At 42.2% G+C, this 17,699-nt stretch overlaps 1 protein-coding gene across 7 annotated transcripts in view; it reads right to left on the reverse strand.

The window, feature by feature from the left end:
* The window catches only part of DNMBP (dynamin binding protein), a 99,606-nt gene that overhangs the window by 19,101 nt on the left and 62,806 nt on the right, over window positions 1-17,699 (reverse strand). For 4 of the 7 annotated variants that reach the window (XM_087432429.1, XM_087432432.1, XM_087432430.1 and 1 more), the window contains 2 exons: window positions 2,645-2,838; window positions 1,676-1,775 (listed from right to left, as the gene is read on the reverse strand). In XM_087432429.1, the coding sequence (XP_087288555.1) occupies window positions 1,676-1,775; window positions 2,645-2,838 (294 nt within the window). Of the gene's footprint in view, window positions 1-1,675; window positions 1,776-2,644; window positions 2,839-6,834; window positions 7,063-9,699; window positions 9,776-17,699 lie in introns of those variants that run through there. The other 3 variants (XM_087432435.1, XM_087432434.1, XM_087432433.1) reach the window with 3 other exon arrangements.

Consider the following 17,699-nt stretch of genomic DNA (forward strand, 5'->3'; position numbering starts at 1 on the left):
TGTCAGTCCCATCAATTACTAGCCATGTGACCTTGGGCAAATTCCTTTCCCCCATAAATCTCAGTTTCCTTATCTGTAAAGCAAGATTAATAGCACCTAAACCTCACAGGGTTGTTATAGGGAACAACTGAGATCAAGCTGGACATCTCTCTAAAGGGTGTGGTGTATAATAAACACCTAAGAAACATCAGCAATGTTGCACTACTGGCTAACATCCCACAGCCTCCTTCCTTTGGGAGGGCAGAGCCTGATCTGTTCCTGTGTCCATTTCTCTCCCAGGTGAGTCAGGTAAATACTGCCTAGCCTAAGTCAATATCACGATCCCATTCTCATTTCTAGTGATCAGCTCGAGCGTCTGCATGTGACCCAGTTCTGGCCCATGAGAAATGACGAGAAGTCTGACAGGGGAGCACTGGAAAAGGTTTGCTCACTCTTAAACAACACAAGGTCACTTCTTCCTTCTGCTGGATGTTGTCACGTGTGTAGTGCGATGGCTAGAACTAGATGCTAGTGGTAGCATCCTGTGACTATGATTCCAACAAAATCACAAAATGATAGGATGTCCCCTCCCACATGGTACCAGAGCTGGTCTGTATGACCAATAGAATACGGCAGAAGTGATGGTATGTCATATCCAAGATCAGGTTACAGATGACAAGGTGGTTCCCACCTTGAGCTTTCTCTCTCTCTTGGATCACTCACTCTGGGGAAAGCCAGCTGCCATGTCATGGGGACAGCCTGTGGAGAGGCTCACATGGCAAGAAGCTGTAGCCTATGAGCTCAGTGAACTTTTGGAAGTGGATCTTTGAGCCTCAGATGACAGCAGCCCAGACCACAGCTTGACTGTTACCTCATGAGAGACCCTGAGCCAGAATCACCCAGCTAAGCCACTCCCAGATTCTGACCCACAGAAACTGTGACATAACACGTTTCTTGTTTTAAGCTGCTAACTTTTGGTATAATTTGTTACACAGCAATAACTAACACAGTTTCCTTGTTTATAAGAAATAGATGATTGTTTTTCAAACATTTTTGATACTGACCTGCATGAATAAATACATTTAAAATCATGACTCAGTATACATATACAGTCATGTGTTGCTTAACAATGGGGATACGTTCTGAGAAATGCATCCTTAGACGATTTCATTGTTGTGCGAACATCACAGAGTGTACTTACATAAACCTAGATGGCATAGCCTACTACACACCTGGACTATATGGTACTAATCTCATGGGACCACTGTTGTATACGCGGTCCGTCATTGACCAAAACATCATCATACCATGCGTGACTGTGAGTAGAACTGAAATAAAAGTTCCAAAAACTGCAGTTATTATTTACAGTACATTTTGATATTTTCTATTTTATCTTATTGAAAAAACATATACTAGGTGTAACCCATTGAACTGATCTCATGACACGTTAATGGGCTGCAACCGTCGGTCTGAAAAACGTTCTACTACATAACATCTAAAATTTCTTCTCTGGCTAACATCCTATATCACCTCAAAGTAGGCTGTAGATAAAAGGAGAGGCAGGGGCCAAACAACCTCTGAACTAAGTAACTAAAACTTCATTTTCCTAGCATAACTCAGGACCAGCAAGACCCTTCCCCCCTGCCTCCTACGCATGAAAAAACGTCGTTTCTGAAACAATGGCAGGAGCTCATACCTACAGCATTGCTGATTTCCAGATCGGCCAATAATTGCTTTGAGATCTTAATCACCATCTGCATATTTCCAAAAACACCCTCAAAATCAATGTTTGGTACCTGAGAAAGGGAAACAAAACATAAAGATGGATGGAAATGAAATTAATGCATATCATTTATATTAGCAATATCTCTTCAAGGATGGTATAAAAATTGCTCAAGGTCATCTTCACTCATTCTCACAAAGTTTCTAGAACAGAAACATCCAACATTATCTTTAGTGACACCCTTTGCCCTTGATGCAACTACTCTCTGCTCCCCCACTACCTTAGTGAAATGACTGTGGAACCAGTTTGGCCTATAATTTACTGGGATACAAATTCCCACCCAGTACCTAAAATCTGATGGCACTGCCCACTTCCTATAGAAGTTTTTAGGAGTGACTGCTCCAGGAATATAAACCCAAGTCCAGCCCAGGAGGTCAAGTAACAAAGCAATAAGGACTGTAAATTCCCGAGATACTGTTAACCTTTTTTTCTATCTCCAGCATCTAGAAAAGTACCATGTTACACGCACACGTAGAAAAGTATACACACACGTTAGTAAGGGTTTCCTGAGAAAACTTTGCACAATCAGATGCTAGAGCCCAGTAACCTATCATCCCCAGACTTCATTATATTATTGCACAGACTTCCCAGTAAAGTGACAATCCAGACTCCCTGGAACTGCTTTCAGGAGCCACAGAAACAGGAAATGTCCTAGGAGTTACTGCAGCGAGTCTGGTAAGTTAACAGTGGAGCTGATAAGTGACAGGATGCTGAAGGCTTAAGTTGATGACACACGTACGCTGGGGCCCTTGAATTGAGAGCAGCAGCCACAGCCTTTATTTCAAACCCAATAATCTTTGTGGTGAAAGCTCCCATATCCTGATGCCTCAGGCTTGGAGAACCACATTCAAGATAAAGGTAAATTTCTCCCGTGGTTCTGACCTGGGCCTGCTGCAGGGGTACCATGATCCGCTCAATACACATTTCCAGATCCCGAATGTAGTCTCTTTCTGTCTGAAGAAGTTCTGCTACCACCTTGGCTCTCTTCTCCAGCATCCTCTGCTCTGGGTTTTCAGTGGACCCAGACCCAGAAGGGGCCACCAGTGATGAAGACTGGGAGGAGAGGAGCGTCATTTCTAGAAGGGAAAAGAGAACTGGTCAGCAGTCTGGGTGTGAAAGCAGGACTCTTCAACAGTTTGAAATGAAAAGAATACATTCCTTGAGAACCAAAGGTCTCACTGTTGTCAACCATCAGGAAATCTGATTCCACAAATCAGTTCTAATCATGATCAGATGAAGAGCTTAGAAAGCCATCCCTGCAGAGAGAACTCCCATCTGTGCGATACCATCTCTAAAATTTGTCCTAAAAAGGAGTAGCTGGCCTGTTTGATGAGGACAAATCAGTGTCCACAACCTCCATGGGAAAGAGGTTGAAAGAGGTGCTGCTCTTGTACAGAATTGCTTTCACTTAATTAGGTATAAAACCCATTCCACGATCTCAGCAGCAGAAATACCAAGCTGGAAGTTAAAAATGTTGATGCAGCACATTAAAAAGAATATTATGGGGAACATAATAGTGCTAAGTAAAGGGAAAACAATATTAGGTAGTAATTATCCGTCTGCAATCTGGGTGACTTTAGGGCCCACCATGTTCCAGTCTGTGATGGTGGATTAACATTAGCATACAATGAAATATATAAAAATTGTTTAGATTCTGCCTATCAAAACATAAAGACTCATAAGCAGGTTTTGTTACTTCAAATGTCCTAGAAGATAGACACAAATGAACTATAAATAGACACAAATGAACTATAAATGAAAATGAGTATCTGTCTTGTCATTAGCTTTTACAATTACCTGACTGATACTTAGATTCATATGATTAGACTTATTTATAAAGATGGGATGGCATTTGTTCATTTACAATGAACATTAAATACGAAAATAAACAACTGAAAAAATTTCAACAGTGAAGCAGTCTCTGCTATTTATTTCAAATTCCTTAAGATCCACTTTAAAAAACTACAAATTTGGTGAGTAAATATACTAGTAAGTCTGAGTATGTTTACAAGAATATTTTTACCCAGATCTAAGAAGCAAAAACACAAGTGTTCAAACTACTTATAGAAAACTAGGCTTTCACAGCAGATTTTAGTCTCCAAAAATCTTCCCCACTGCCCCTTTTCTAAGAATTTAGGAATTTCAATGTTTAAAAAGTGCAACCCAGATTTTGGTTTCTAAAAACCATTCTCCCCTAAAAGGAATCAGAGCTCTTTGGGCAGGGAACGTACAGATGAGCCTGAAACATCTTATGGCAGAAAGTAAGGAAACGCTCAACAAAGTGATGGGAGCATGTCAAAGGGCACAGAGGTGGCTTGAAGGGGCTCCAATTGGCCAAATCTGGTACAATTTGAGTATCAAAATAAATAAGCACAGCAATGGATTATAATCTATTGAATAAAATAAGAATCCATGAGCGCATATTGATAATATATAAGTACATAAATAAATGGGGGAGAAGAGAAAGCCCTTTCTTACAGTAGAATGTCAACTAATAAAAATAACGGAGTTAGAAAATCAATATTTTGCAACCATCAGAATAAAAGTTGGGTCAGCCACAAACAATCAATGGATGATTCTGGTGTTGGTAGTGTGGTCTGATGATGATCAGGATATCTGCATAGTTTTGAATTAGTTATTACAAACTACTTATTAATGATAAAAATAGAAAAGTGACTACATAGCAGAGAAACAGATAACACCATAACTCAGCGATCAAAATTAACTGTCAGGTCTGGAAACAACACAATCTCCCTTACGTAGACTCCTAGTCAAAAATGAATAATCTGTAATGAATCTTGAGGAAACACGAGACAAACCTAAATTGAGGATTTGGACTCTTCAAAATGTCATGTTATGGAAGACAAAGAAAGCCTGAGGGAGAGTTCTCAATTAAAGATAACTGAAGAGATGACAAATACATGAAATGTGTGATTCTGAACCGGATGCTGACCTGGGGAAAAAAATTGCTCCAAAGGACATTACTAGTACAACTGATGAAATTGGGATATAGACTGCAGGTTAGATAAACGATTAAATCAATTTAAAATTTCCTGAAATGGCAAATCTATTGTGGTCATGTATGAGAATATCCATGTTCAAACAAAATACACACTGAAGCTTACTAAGGAGCACGATACATGCAACCTACTCTCAAATAGTTCAGAAAATAAGAGAGAGAATGAAAACAAAAACATGGCAAAATGTTAAATACTGGTGAATTTGAATAAAGGATATACACGAGGATCTTTGTACTACTGCAATTTTCTGGAAATTTGATATTATTCAAAATAAAAATTAAAAAGACATAATGGAAAAGTATCGTTCTTGAACTTTTTTTGGTAGAATGAACAACAAAATTTCAAGCATAACTCTTTTATTTCATCAGTGTTAAATTATGACGCTAAAGTAATTGTAGCATATGTAAAATTTATTTTCAATGGCCTTGTTTTAAATTTTCTCTGCCATTTCAAAGCTACAGAATCTCAGTCTCATATATGGTTTCATAAGTGGCAAGTTGAGAAGAGAAACTCATTTTTAATTCAGGACTAAAAAGCTCTGGAAAGGGAGACCATTTATCGAACTCCCACCATGTGCCAGGCACTTTACATATTATGGCCCTGAACTCATTTAATATTCACACTCCAACTTGGAAGTAGTATTATTACTCCCATTTAGTAGACGAGAAGACCTAGACTTTGAGAGGCTGCCCAACTTGTCCCAGCTTACGTAGTGAGTAGATGGTAGTTCTGGAATTTGAATCTAAATGTATTTAAATCCAAAGCCTGTCCACTGAATCCCGCACCATTTTGCCTCCCTAGCCTGGAATCTCAACTAGAAAACATCAGGGGCTTATTTGCTTCAAAGCTTAAAAATTTCCTGGAAACGATTCTCTCCTGGGAATCAGTTATAGTCAAAAGCATAAAATACCAGCAAACACTCATCAATCAGAAGCCAGCAACCTACATTAAGAGAATCAACTGGATTTTTATTTATACTGAGAGAGAGAGGGAAAAAAACTATCAGCATGCCTTTTTTTCTACAGGTGGACTTATAAACTCGATTAACTCTTAAGAAAACAAAACCACAACAGTGTAGCGTGATTAAAAACCCCTGCTGGGTATTTTCGCTAAACTGCAGTTTCCTGGGCACCACTCCTGAGATTCTGAGTCAGCAAATCCGGGTAGCGCCCAGGTATCTGCGATTAACAAAGTCCTAGGTGTTTCTGAGATGCAGGTGACCTTCAGGCTCCACACATATTAATTAATACTCAGATTAAGTCCAACTAGAAATATCTGGCTGTAATTACTCCAAACGTGAAACTGGTTTTCCACTATTCCAAATATAGTCTAAGAAAAAAGTTAGATCTAAGACTTCAGCGTCTGGGACAACTCAGTGAGAGCAGGCAGCCTCCGCCCTCCGTCGGCTGCCCTTCTCGCTCCTCCTCCACTCTTTAGCTGGGGAGCCCCCGGGAAAGTCCATTTTTACCACAAGCCCTCAATTGCCTCATCTGTAAAATGAGAATAAAAATTCCTGCTTTGCACAGTTGCTTAGGGAATTAAAGTAACAACACAAATCAGTCCTTTTCCCATCACGGGACAGAAAATGCTGTGGGCACCAGGTTAAGGTAAAATGCACCAAGGAGAAAATGCTCCTTTCAGATAACATAAAATTCTACTTTTCTATTAAAAAAAAAAAACAAAAAACGGGATGAGGAAGCCCATGGAGGAAGTTGTAGCCCAGGACCAGCCTAGCAATAAAACGTGCAGCCAGCTCCCACTTTCTCTGCAGGATGGCCCTGGAGGCAGTAAGGAGCTGGGCCTGACTGCACAAATCTAGTTTCTGTGATAAAACAACTAGTGGTGGGTTTCTTTCTTTTGCTCCCCTCTGCATCTCACCTTCCGCCCCAGTCCCCATTCCACCCCTTCTCGAGATATCCCACCCCTTCAGGTTAGCGCATTATCAGACTCAGTTCTCAGTGTCCTAAGGAAGAGATGCAGTTAACCCAGAACTTCCCAGAACAACTCTAACACCCACACTTTAAAGTAGAGCTGAAGAGAAAAGCCACTCACTTCTTCCCTTGCCTCAGAAAGCTGACTGTCTTGGGTGGGGAAAATCTTTGAATTCCCGGCTTGGTCCCAAGCTGCAACGCAGCGAGGAGGAGGCTGACTGTTCTACCTGCTTTTGTGCCGGCTCCAGAGACCCCAGGAGGTCAGCGCCAAAACTCTGGTGCGGGCATACATGTGGGTCGAAGGGTAAGCAGGCAGCGTAAAATCTTCCCAGGGCTCTGGAATGCTCCACAAACCCCTAAAATCCTTTGAATAGGGTCGGCATTTCCCCCAGGCTTTTCCATATTTACATATGAATCGCCCCAAGTCCCCCAGGCTATCACAGCAGGGTCAGCTCTAAAGGATGGAGCTGGAATCCTCTGCTCACTGGACTGAGATGTAGAAGAGCGGGCTTGCTTTGCTCAAGCTCAACACCTGTCCTTAGCTTTCCCTTCTTGGTCCTAAAACAGTCACAATTTTAGTTCAGGAGTTTTTAATCCAAGAGTATCTCTTACATTTCCTATCCCTGCTAAGCGTTGTTTTCTGGGATGCTCTTTTTAAGGAAGAATTCTGAAGGCCCGCCCATCTCTCACGATAAGAGGCAAAGCTGCAAAGCGGCCAGCATTTGTCCGTTTGTCTGCCCGGGGGCCTCTCCTTCTGCGGTCCCTCTCCCCGGCCGGGCGCAGCCCTCATTTTCTCTGGGGCTTTGCAGAACCGGACCTCCCACTTTAGGGACCTCACCCTAAAGCCCTCAGAATGCAGCAGATCTCAGCTGGCTACTCCCAGGACAGCAAGAACAGCGGAGTAATTCACGGGGCTGGGAGCCCGGCTCACAGCTCACGAACATTTCTTTCCACTTTATAAGAAACCGAGGGAAAGAAAGCTGCAGAATATGCCATTTTTGTTTAAAAAAAAGAGAGAGAGAGAAAAGAAAAGAAAACCCGGAAAACCCCCTATATATTTCCATATATTCATACAATACGTAAGTGCACAGAAAAAGGTCTGGAAGGAGAACACACCAAACTCATCAGAGAATTTGCCTCAGGGAGGGAACTGGGATTTGGGGTAGAAGCTCAATGGGGACTTGAGCTGAATCAACACTTTTCAATCTCACAAGAATATATTAATATATTGCCAGTAATTTAAGACAAACTGTCCTGCTGTCTAAGACAATCTCTACTGGTGAAATTTTAAGCAATCTGAGAGATGACTATTTTTACCCTTTACCCTGCCAACTCCTTCTAAAATCGCCCATTACCTTGTGAGGCCTTACTAGCTGGTAAACTGGGGCGCTGCTGCTTCCCTCCACCATCAGGTGGAGCTCCCTTCAGCTTTAAACAGTTTTATCTATTTATTTATTTATTTATTTATTTGTGAGGAAGATCAGCCCTGAGCTAACATTCATGCTAATCCTCTTTTTGCTGAGGAAGACCGGCTCTGAGCTAACATCTATTGCCAATCCTCCTTTTTTTTTCCCCCCAAAGCCCCAGGAGATAGTTGTATGTCATAGCTGCACATCCTTCTAGTTGCTGTATGTGGGATGCCGCCTCAGCATGGCCGGAGAAGCGGTGCGTTGGTGCGCACCCGGATCCAAACCCGGGGCCACCAGTAGCAGAGCGCGCACACTTAACCGCTAAGCCACGGGGCCCACCCTCCCTTCAGCTTTAAATGTTACTTTAACAAATATTTATACGGCACTTACTATGTGTGTCAAGCACTGTTCTACGCACTTTACAAGTATTAGCTTATTTACTCCTCATAATGACCCTTCTACCGCCCCCATTTTACTGAGGGACCAAGAGAAATTCAGTAACTGGCCCAGTCTGTGGAAGCTGGGGTTGGAGCCCACATTGGCTCCACAGTCTGTGCTCTTGACCCATAGCTATTCTGCCTCCAGTCCTTTTCCCAGGCAGATCATGGGAGTTGTGACCTGGAACTCTACTTGCGGGTTTTGGGGGCTCCCTCATAGCCAATGACAAATAGTGCAATTCTAAAGCACAACTTAACCTCTGGGGAGCCACAGTTTACCCACGATTAAGACTGTGAGGGGGATGGCCCTGGAGCACAAGCGGTTAAGTGCACGCACTCCACTGCGGTGGCCGGGGGTCCCCCGGTTCGGATCCCAGGCGGGCACTGACACACTGCTTGTCAAGCCATGCTGTGGTGGCGTCCCATATAAAGTGGAGGAAGATGGGCATGGATGTTAGCCCAGGGCCAGTCTTCCTCAGCAAAACGAGGAGGACTGGCAGATGTTAGCTCAGGGCCAATCTTCCTCACACACACACAAAAAAAATAGACTGTGAACAATTATGTATTTAAGTATGAGTGTGTATGTTCATACGATTATAGCTATAAAAACCCGCTCAGTATAATGTAAATAAGCCCTTAGACAGAACCAAATCTAGTAGTGTCATACAAAGTAAATATTCAATAGTATGCCAGATAATTTATGGCAGAAATTATGTGAAAGGAAGGGAAAGCCCTATTTTGTCATGTCTTTTGGTGGATCTTTCTGACTTACACATTGATCATCTTACTGAGGGAAGGGGAGAGCCCCCTTCATGAAACCTCAGTTCCTTCCTGGTACCCTGAGAAACCTGGCATGCAAAGGCATAGGGCAGTAAGTAAAAACCTTTAATACTTTCTCCACTTCTTAAAAAAGAGGAGGCAAACATTTTAACCCAGGAGTCTACTTTTAGGAATTTATTCTATGTAAATAACTGGACAGGTGCACAAAGATGTACAAATAGAGATGTTCATCAATGCATGAAGAAAATTTGGAAACAACCTTAAAGAAATTTCTACCAAAAGGGGCCTCATTAAATGACAAAGAACAATAAAGTGGAAAAAAGAACATTTGCTTTAAAATGAAAATATTGTAATACTCACTCTCAATTACCCTGTTAATCCATTTCAAATTCTTTCTCCACTTTTCAATAATCTGAGGTTTCTTTCCTGACCTAATGCCTCTAAATTGAAGAAAATAGGTAATAGAACACTGTTGAAATAACGATTTGCTAGTCTAATGAAAACAAAACCACAACCGCCTGCTTAGCAATCTATCTAGAAAACGCTGTGAGGAAGCGATCTTTGTAAATTTGCACATCTTCTCACCAGGCCCAACAGGAGGACTCATAATCCTGGTTTTCCTTGTTACCACATCGCTGCAGCCAGCCCACCCAGCCCCCACCACTTCGTTTCCTTTACATTACTTCTATCTGGAGAAAGTTTATCCTGCTCAATGTGAAACTGTCAGCAGTGTGGTCCCTGGCGTTTCTGCAGGGCTCACAGCAGACTCTTCCTGGATCACCAGGAGGAATCTATTACATTTAGGTTCTAAATCTCAACAGCAACAGAAGAAACTTTCCCTGTGGCTTTTGCTCAGTAACTACCCCGCCTGTTTTGGCTGGTCGCCTCCAGCACAATCCCTGCTGGGAGAGTTTCCACCTCGGAAAACCTAGCTCAGAGCTTCCCATTCCCACTTCGTCTTTCAGGCTGTTAGAAGAATGGGTCAAGTACCCCAAGTCCAAGAGTCTGCAGCTTCTGATGCTGCCAGATCGCGAGTTTCATACTATGATCCACTGAAACACCAGTTTTGAACCCTCACCAAACACACACAAATCCTAGAGAGGTATGCCCTTGGTGTGCTTAAAATGGTGAGGTTCTTCTTAGTTAATCTTTAGGTAGCAGAAGTGAAATAATCAAGACGGCAAAGATAGTTTTCACAAAATAATTAGAAATAAATTATTACTATTTAATAAGCAAATTTTTATTATAGTCAGCCAACAAAACTTGACCTGAAAAGCTTTATTTTCTAAACAGACACACCTCTGACGTTATATTTACCGAGTGTCTTGAGGGAAGGCAGGATTGCTCTCCTTTTACGAATGAGGAAATGGGCACAAAGGAATGAAATGACTTGCCTGAGACCACACAGCTAACGACGCTGCATATTCAAAACCAGCATCCCACGCCAGTCTTTCCATTAAATGTCAAGGGCTGTTCTGGGTTGTATGTCTTTTTCGATATGAGCACGGCCATTTCCTGCCTTATATTTCCATTTTTACTAATAACACAAGTGATGTTTCAAAATTTGCTCATTTACATGATCCTCTGGCTATTTTTCTATCCAACTCTATAAAACCAGACTTTCTTCAGCTTCCGTGAGATACTTTACTTTCTATTCCTTCCACTTGCCCTCATAACATTTTATGTATCTTTTACGACTGTGTACAAAAAAAATCAGTTGATCTGAATGATAACCCTGTTCAAAGTACTAATTACAAAAATGTGTGACTATTGACTAGCGAGCTACCAGGCAGAGTGCTAGGAGAGGAGGCACAGGTACAAAGAGATGGAATGCCAAGCTTTCTTCAGTCCAGGCAAGACACGTCATCTGTCTGCTGGGCCGGAACAGCAAATCGAGTGGGGTTAAACCAGATGGTCTTTAAAGTTATTTCCATTTGAATTCATGAATCCAGTTAAACAGGCAAAACACAAATTCATGAAACAAAAGAATAATATAAAATAGAATGAACTTAAGTGTTAAGTGTTTTGGTTATATTTATTTAAAATGGTGAACCCTGGGGCCGACCGGGTGGTGCAGCGGTTAAGTGCGTGGGCTCTGCTTTGGCTGCCCAGGGTCCGCAGGTTCGGATCCCCAGTGCGTACTGACGCATCGCTTGTTAAGCCACGCTGTGGCGGCACCCCATATAAAGTAGAGGAAGATGGGCACAGATGTTAGCCCACCGCCCATCTTCCTCAAGAAAAAAGGGGAGGATTGGCATAGGATGTCAGCTCAGGGCTAGTCCTCTTCACGAAAAAAAAAAAAAAAAAAAGACGGTGAACCCAGTCTCTCAAAATAAGGATTATTTCCAAGTGTGATCCAATATTTTGATGGTAAAATCTGATTAAACCTAGGATATCGATCAGTACTATCTTTCTAGCTGAAACATGGAAAAAAATAAAACCTCAATATGAGGGAACATAAATTGGGTTTTCCCTGGGACCCCAGCATACATGCTGTACAAGCTTAAAGGAGCTGTTGGCACCCCGATGGTGACTCTGTTCCCCTGGTTTCCATTTCTAGGAACATGTGTGGAGCTGCTTCTAGATCTTGAGAGGGCGGCAGGTGTGGTGAATAAAGCACTTGGACGCCAAGTCAAAAGACCTGGGATCCAGCCCTCCTCCCCTACCTGTGTGATCTTGGACATGTTATATAACCTCTCTGGGCCGTTGTGTATAACAAAGCAGTTCGGCCTCTTTGGTCACTTCCAGGCTCTAAAATCTTATTACGTCATTTCCCACTCTGTTACTTCACTTACTCCTCTCAATTCGGTACAATCACACAAGCCTCTAGCTAGTTCCACAAGGAGTGTCACTTACTGTGTGAGGCCTGGTTGGACTCACCTAGGCAGTTGGTCACTTCCTCTCGACGAGCCCAGAGGACTGGGCACTTGCTGCTGTCATGGAACCTAGCACGACATACCTGAAGTATTTGCTTCCTTATTATTCCTTGAACGTGCCCAGCCCAGCTTGTCTCTGTGCCCTCCTGCTCACCTACTGTCCTCTAAGCCCAGCTAGATGAAGGCTTCTCTAGTCCCTGGATTACTCTTTTCTCTAAACTTCACTTCTCAAGTAACAATACAAAATAATACTTACTATTTATCTTTAGATGTACGTGCCCTCAAATAGAATATTTCATTTGACAACAAACATTCCTTGAGCACCTATTATACGCTAAAGATTATATAAGGGTCTGCAAACACCACCTTTCTGCCATCATGGAGCTTCGACTCCACTGGACTTTTCTGCACACCTAACATGTACCTAACCTACAGTAATTAGCGCAGCAACCCGCACTTAATAAATGGCAGCAATTATTATTACTTAGAGTACCCTAAGCATTGCTCTGCTACGGTTGTGATGGAAAACACTACACAAAGATTTTAAAAAATCATTAAATATCCTAACTTTTGTTTGCCTTAGCTACTTAGCTGCCACACCTAGTTAGAATTTAGGACCTCAGCACTGGGTAAATCAGGTTTCAATCTTCCTCTGAGGGGGGGCAGAGGCTGGAGAGCAGAGGAAACTGAATTCCCTATCTCCAAATCACTGAGGGAAGAGCTAGAGGAATTCTATAATATTTTTTGTCTAATTGCTGTAAAGTCAGCGGTTAAGCGGAAGCATCTTGATATTTCAGTAGATGCTAAGATGCACATTCTTTCATATTTTAACATATTGGAAAGCAATTGTGTTTTCCAATTAATAGCATGTTAATTAAAGTCTTTTAGTCTAATTAGAAGTCTCCTTTCTTTCTAATGGTACATAAAATTGTTCAGTGTCTTACAATAGATCGTGTTTTAGAGTCAATGAAATGCAATATATTTCATCTGCTTTGTCTCCTCTCAGCTTATGAATAGAATAAAGGAGTTTCTTGAGACCTTGGAAGGAGCTCCACGATCTAGGATCTAGCCCTGCCTTCTGCTGTGGAGCCATGTATACAAACGTGTATCTTTCCACCAGAAATGACCGTGCATTGGCACTGTTAAACCACTATAAGTTGACAGCCTGATGTTTATGCACAGTGAGGACACTTACTGGTTTCTCAGGAAATATCGAATTAGAAAACTTGGTGGTGTCAGGGTGTGTGTGTTAGGTTTCTGAGCCCCCACCTTGACTTTCCATTGAAGACGAGGCCTTCAGCGGTACTGCCAGTTAGGGGCTTTGATTCACCCCTCCTCCCGCTGCATCCATTAACATCCTCAGGTCCACACGAGAGATGATGCCCTAGAAGACTGCCTCTTGCTATCCTACCTCAATTTCTTGCCTTTTCTTGATATCTTTTTGCCCTTACCTGGGATCTCCCCAGACCAATATTCCTCTATTGTTGATGAAACATGATATAAAAATAATTTAGGTAATGGCTTGTGGAGAAAATTGATAGCGTAGCTTCTTGAGAATACAACTCATGGTCCCAATAGGCAAGGTCTTTGAGTTGGATGCGAGTCTGCCAGATTCAGTCACTCTGATCTCAGAAGAAGAGTGCCTTATTTTCTCTAATGCTGCAATCATCTCCCAACTCTTGAAGAAAAACGTCCCTACATTTATTTCCTTTTGCCTCCACGTATTCACTCTTTGCCTCTCCTTTGCCTCCTACACACCCATCTATCTTCAAACAAACACTGACACCCTGACTTTAACAAGTAAATACATGAGAGAGAGAGAGCAGGAAGGGAGGGAGGGAGGGAGGGAGCTGGGGGGACAACCCCCAAAAATAAAAAAAGTAAATAGATGAAAACTGTTCAACTTTGTGCTTCCCTCAGCTATCATCACATCTCTTTGATTCTTTTCTCAAAAGGTCTTGAAAGAATGGCCTTCATGCCCTCCCTCCATGACCTCATCCCCTATCTAAATCCTTTGCAATTAATTCTGTATCATCACTATTCTAGTAACTTTTGAGTCAACCAGTAACCTCCTCAATAAATCCAATGGCATTATCCTTGATTTCCCCGTGGCATGTGAAAGTGTTGGCCATTCTCTCTTACTTTAAATTCTCTGGTTTTCTTCTGCCCTCTTCAAATGTTCTGGCCCCATCCCTCTCACTGGCCTCCCTCCTCCTCCTGCCCCCAGGCTGAGAGCATCTCCTAGGCCTGCTCTTTTCCCCAGTTGTTCCTTTCCTCAAGAAGTCAGCTACTCACAGTTTTAGTGATTACGCCTAAGGGGATGACTCACCATGTGCAGGTCAGCTCTGACTTCTTCCTCACATTCTGGTCCGCACTCCCATCTGGTTTCTAAGATTTCAATACTCTAGTTCTTCCCCACACTGTATTCCTCTTTGTCACCACAACTCTGTATAATTGCTCATACAGTTTCCCCAATCAGGAATCTTCCGCTTCTCTCTAACTCAACCCCACTACTCCTTAAGCTTTAGCTCAAGTTCAAACATCTTCCTAAAGCCTTTTCCAATTACTTAAGTAAACATTGAGCTTTTCCCCTTCTGATTGTCCATAGTATTTACTGTCTATGCTCTATACTTCTGTACTTTATTTAATTATTCATAGTTTTACATTTTGTCTCTTCAACTGATCTGTAAACTTCTGTGTGTAGGGGGAGGCATCCTTCTTTGGATACCCCCAATGCTTGGTACAGTGCTAAGTAGAAACACTAGTTAATAAATACTTGTTGAACTGCATTCAAAGGGGATGTAGGATCTATGCGCTGGTGTAATGACGACTGATGATGATGACAGTACCTCATGTTTACTTCGCATTAACTATCTGCCAAGGTCTACTGCACTATTTTAAGTGCTTGTATGTCTATAAACTCACTTAATCCTCATAATACTATCATATAGGTACATTATCTGGTTTTATTGATGAGGAAACTGTGGCACAGAGAGATTAAATAATTTACACAGGGTTACAAAGGTAGTAGGGCCAAGGTGGGGGAAGGTATCTAATAATTCCCCTTATAGCACTTACAAAATTATTTTTAGGGGCCGGCCCGGTGGTATAGTGGTTAAGTTCCACGCGGCTCTGCTTTGGTGGCCTGGGTTCACAGGTTCAGATGCTGGGGGTGGACCTGCATCACTCGTCAAGCCATGCTGTGGCGGCAACCCACATACAGAGTAGAGGAAAGACTGGCACAGATGTTAGCTCAGGGCCAATCTTCCTCACCAAAAAAATTATTTTTGAATTATTTGTTTATGTTTATATTACTTGTTTTTATGTTTTATATGTTTATATTCTGTTCAAGTTCAAATTCTGTGAGTTCCTAAAGGCAGGCACAAGTCTTACTCATCTTCTCCAGTGTCTCAATAGGGACACAACTGGTATTCGGGGCAGGACAATTCTTCATGTGTAGCATGGTCCTACACACAGAAGACATTTAGTGTCCCTGGTCCTTGCCTTCTAAACGCAAGTAGTCCCCTGCACCCTGCCATTGTGACAACCAAAAGATACTTCAACCACTTCCAAATGCCACTAGTCTGGGCTAGCCAAGCCCCAGAATGCCTGCCACCTCCAGAGCCCACTACATACCAGTAATCGGCACCAGCAGTAGTCCCTGCAGCTATGGTCCCAGCCTTCGCCACTGCCATTTGGACCATGGATGTGTATCTAGTCAATGAATGGTTGATTCATATGAGGAGGCCTAAATAAAAAACTCAAGCTGAGTCAATTATACTCACTCTCCTGGGAATCTGAATTAAGAAATATCAGGCAGATCAGACAGGAACAGAAGCAGAAACTGCAAGAATGCCCCAAGGCTGTGTTGGGACAACCGTGGTGTAAAGAGGGAGTAGAAACTATGAGTAAATAGAAAGTGTTGGTCTGAAGTAAGAGGAGACCAAAGCAGAAGTTCAGAGAAAAGCAAAAACGTCATGAGGAAGCTGGCCCTGAAAGAGAAAGTGAACAGCCAGTCCATAGGATACCTGGCTTCAGCCCACTTGTACTGGAATAATAGCCTTTTCCCTCCTCAGGATCTCAAGGTAATCTTTGTCTCACTAGAATGTAACACAGTGTTTGGTACGCAATATATTTCTGTTAGATAAAAATACATGAATGGCTCATGTTTACTATAACAGAATGGAATTAGACAAGAGGTGCAAAAGGTGCTCTGAAAATTGTATAGCATGTAAATTGAAGGGGTACCACTGCTACCACGACAGATGATGAAACCCCACCATTCACTTGCTGGCCGTTAGTTACTGCCCAGTTAACTCTCACGAGTACCCCTGTCTCTCGAGTGTCAGAGATCTCCTGGCATCTGCTATACCCGTGGCTTGTAACCAGCATATGAAATCAACCAGAATAAAAAGCTAGTGTCTTGGATTGACTGGCAGATATTTTATTCCAGTAGTGTGAATGCAGACTGCAGCTACAGAGATATCATGTTCACATACTTACAATGCAAAGACCATCAGGGTCCTAAAAACTCTGAACTCTATGTAACACTGGCAAAAGTGCCTCTAAATCTATGCAGGTTTTTCTTATCTTGGGAGAAAAAATACAACAGAAGATCTTCCTAGATTCTGCTGCTCCACTGCAATTACTGTCCAAACTTCTAAGGAACTGCTTTTACATCCTCATCACCACTTCCCTCCTAAACTCCCTGTAACATGCTTTGTGCCTCTGTTGCTTCCATTGCTCACCCCACCTACCTCAGTCCATGTCCTCTCATATCTCTGCTGCGTGTAACACAGTTGTGCCCCCTCCATTTGAAGCCCCTCCTCTGGCTCCCCTAACACAATACTTTTCTGCTCCTCTAAGTTCATTTATGCAGAATGAACCTAGAGCTGCGCTTCTGGCTTCAGCTGTAGTGATGCAGTGACACCACTGGTCTGGGCATCAAGAGATCCAGATTCTATTCCCGATCTAAGGATTGACCAGTTAGTTTCCTTGGACACACATTTCGACTTCTCTGAGCTTTCTCTCTCTTTAAATGAGTGGGTTGGATTTAAGTGTTTTTCAAACATTTTTTACTGTGACCCACACTTTACACTTTATACTTACACTGTGAGTCAGCATATACATACAGACACTACATATACACACACACACTCACACATACAGAAGTGCTTTACCACATGAGATGTGCTATGAAATTTTCCATTCACTTCTACTTTATTTTTCAGAAATGCTAGTTGTAACCCACTAAATAGACTTCAAGACCCAATCATGGGTGGTTATCCACTATTTATAAAACACTGGACTTGTTGATATGTCAAGTTCCTTCTAGTAATAAAATAGGAGGATTCTGTGAGGTAGTCTTCAACCTGAACCTTTAGCCTTAACTCTCACCTGAACTCCAGTTTCATATTTCTCTCTGTAAGAGTTCTTCACTTAGATACCTTAATATAACTGAAATTAACCCAGTTAACATGGAGT

Source organism: Ceratotherium simum, chromosome 6 (genome assembly GCF_057802395.1).
Source record: "Ceratotherium simum simum isolate JZ-2026a chromosome 6, ASM5780239v1, whole genome shotgun sequence".
NCBI lineage: Eukaryota > Metazoa > Chordata > Mammalia > Perissodactyla > Rhinocerotidae > Ceratotherium > Ceratotherium simum.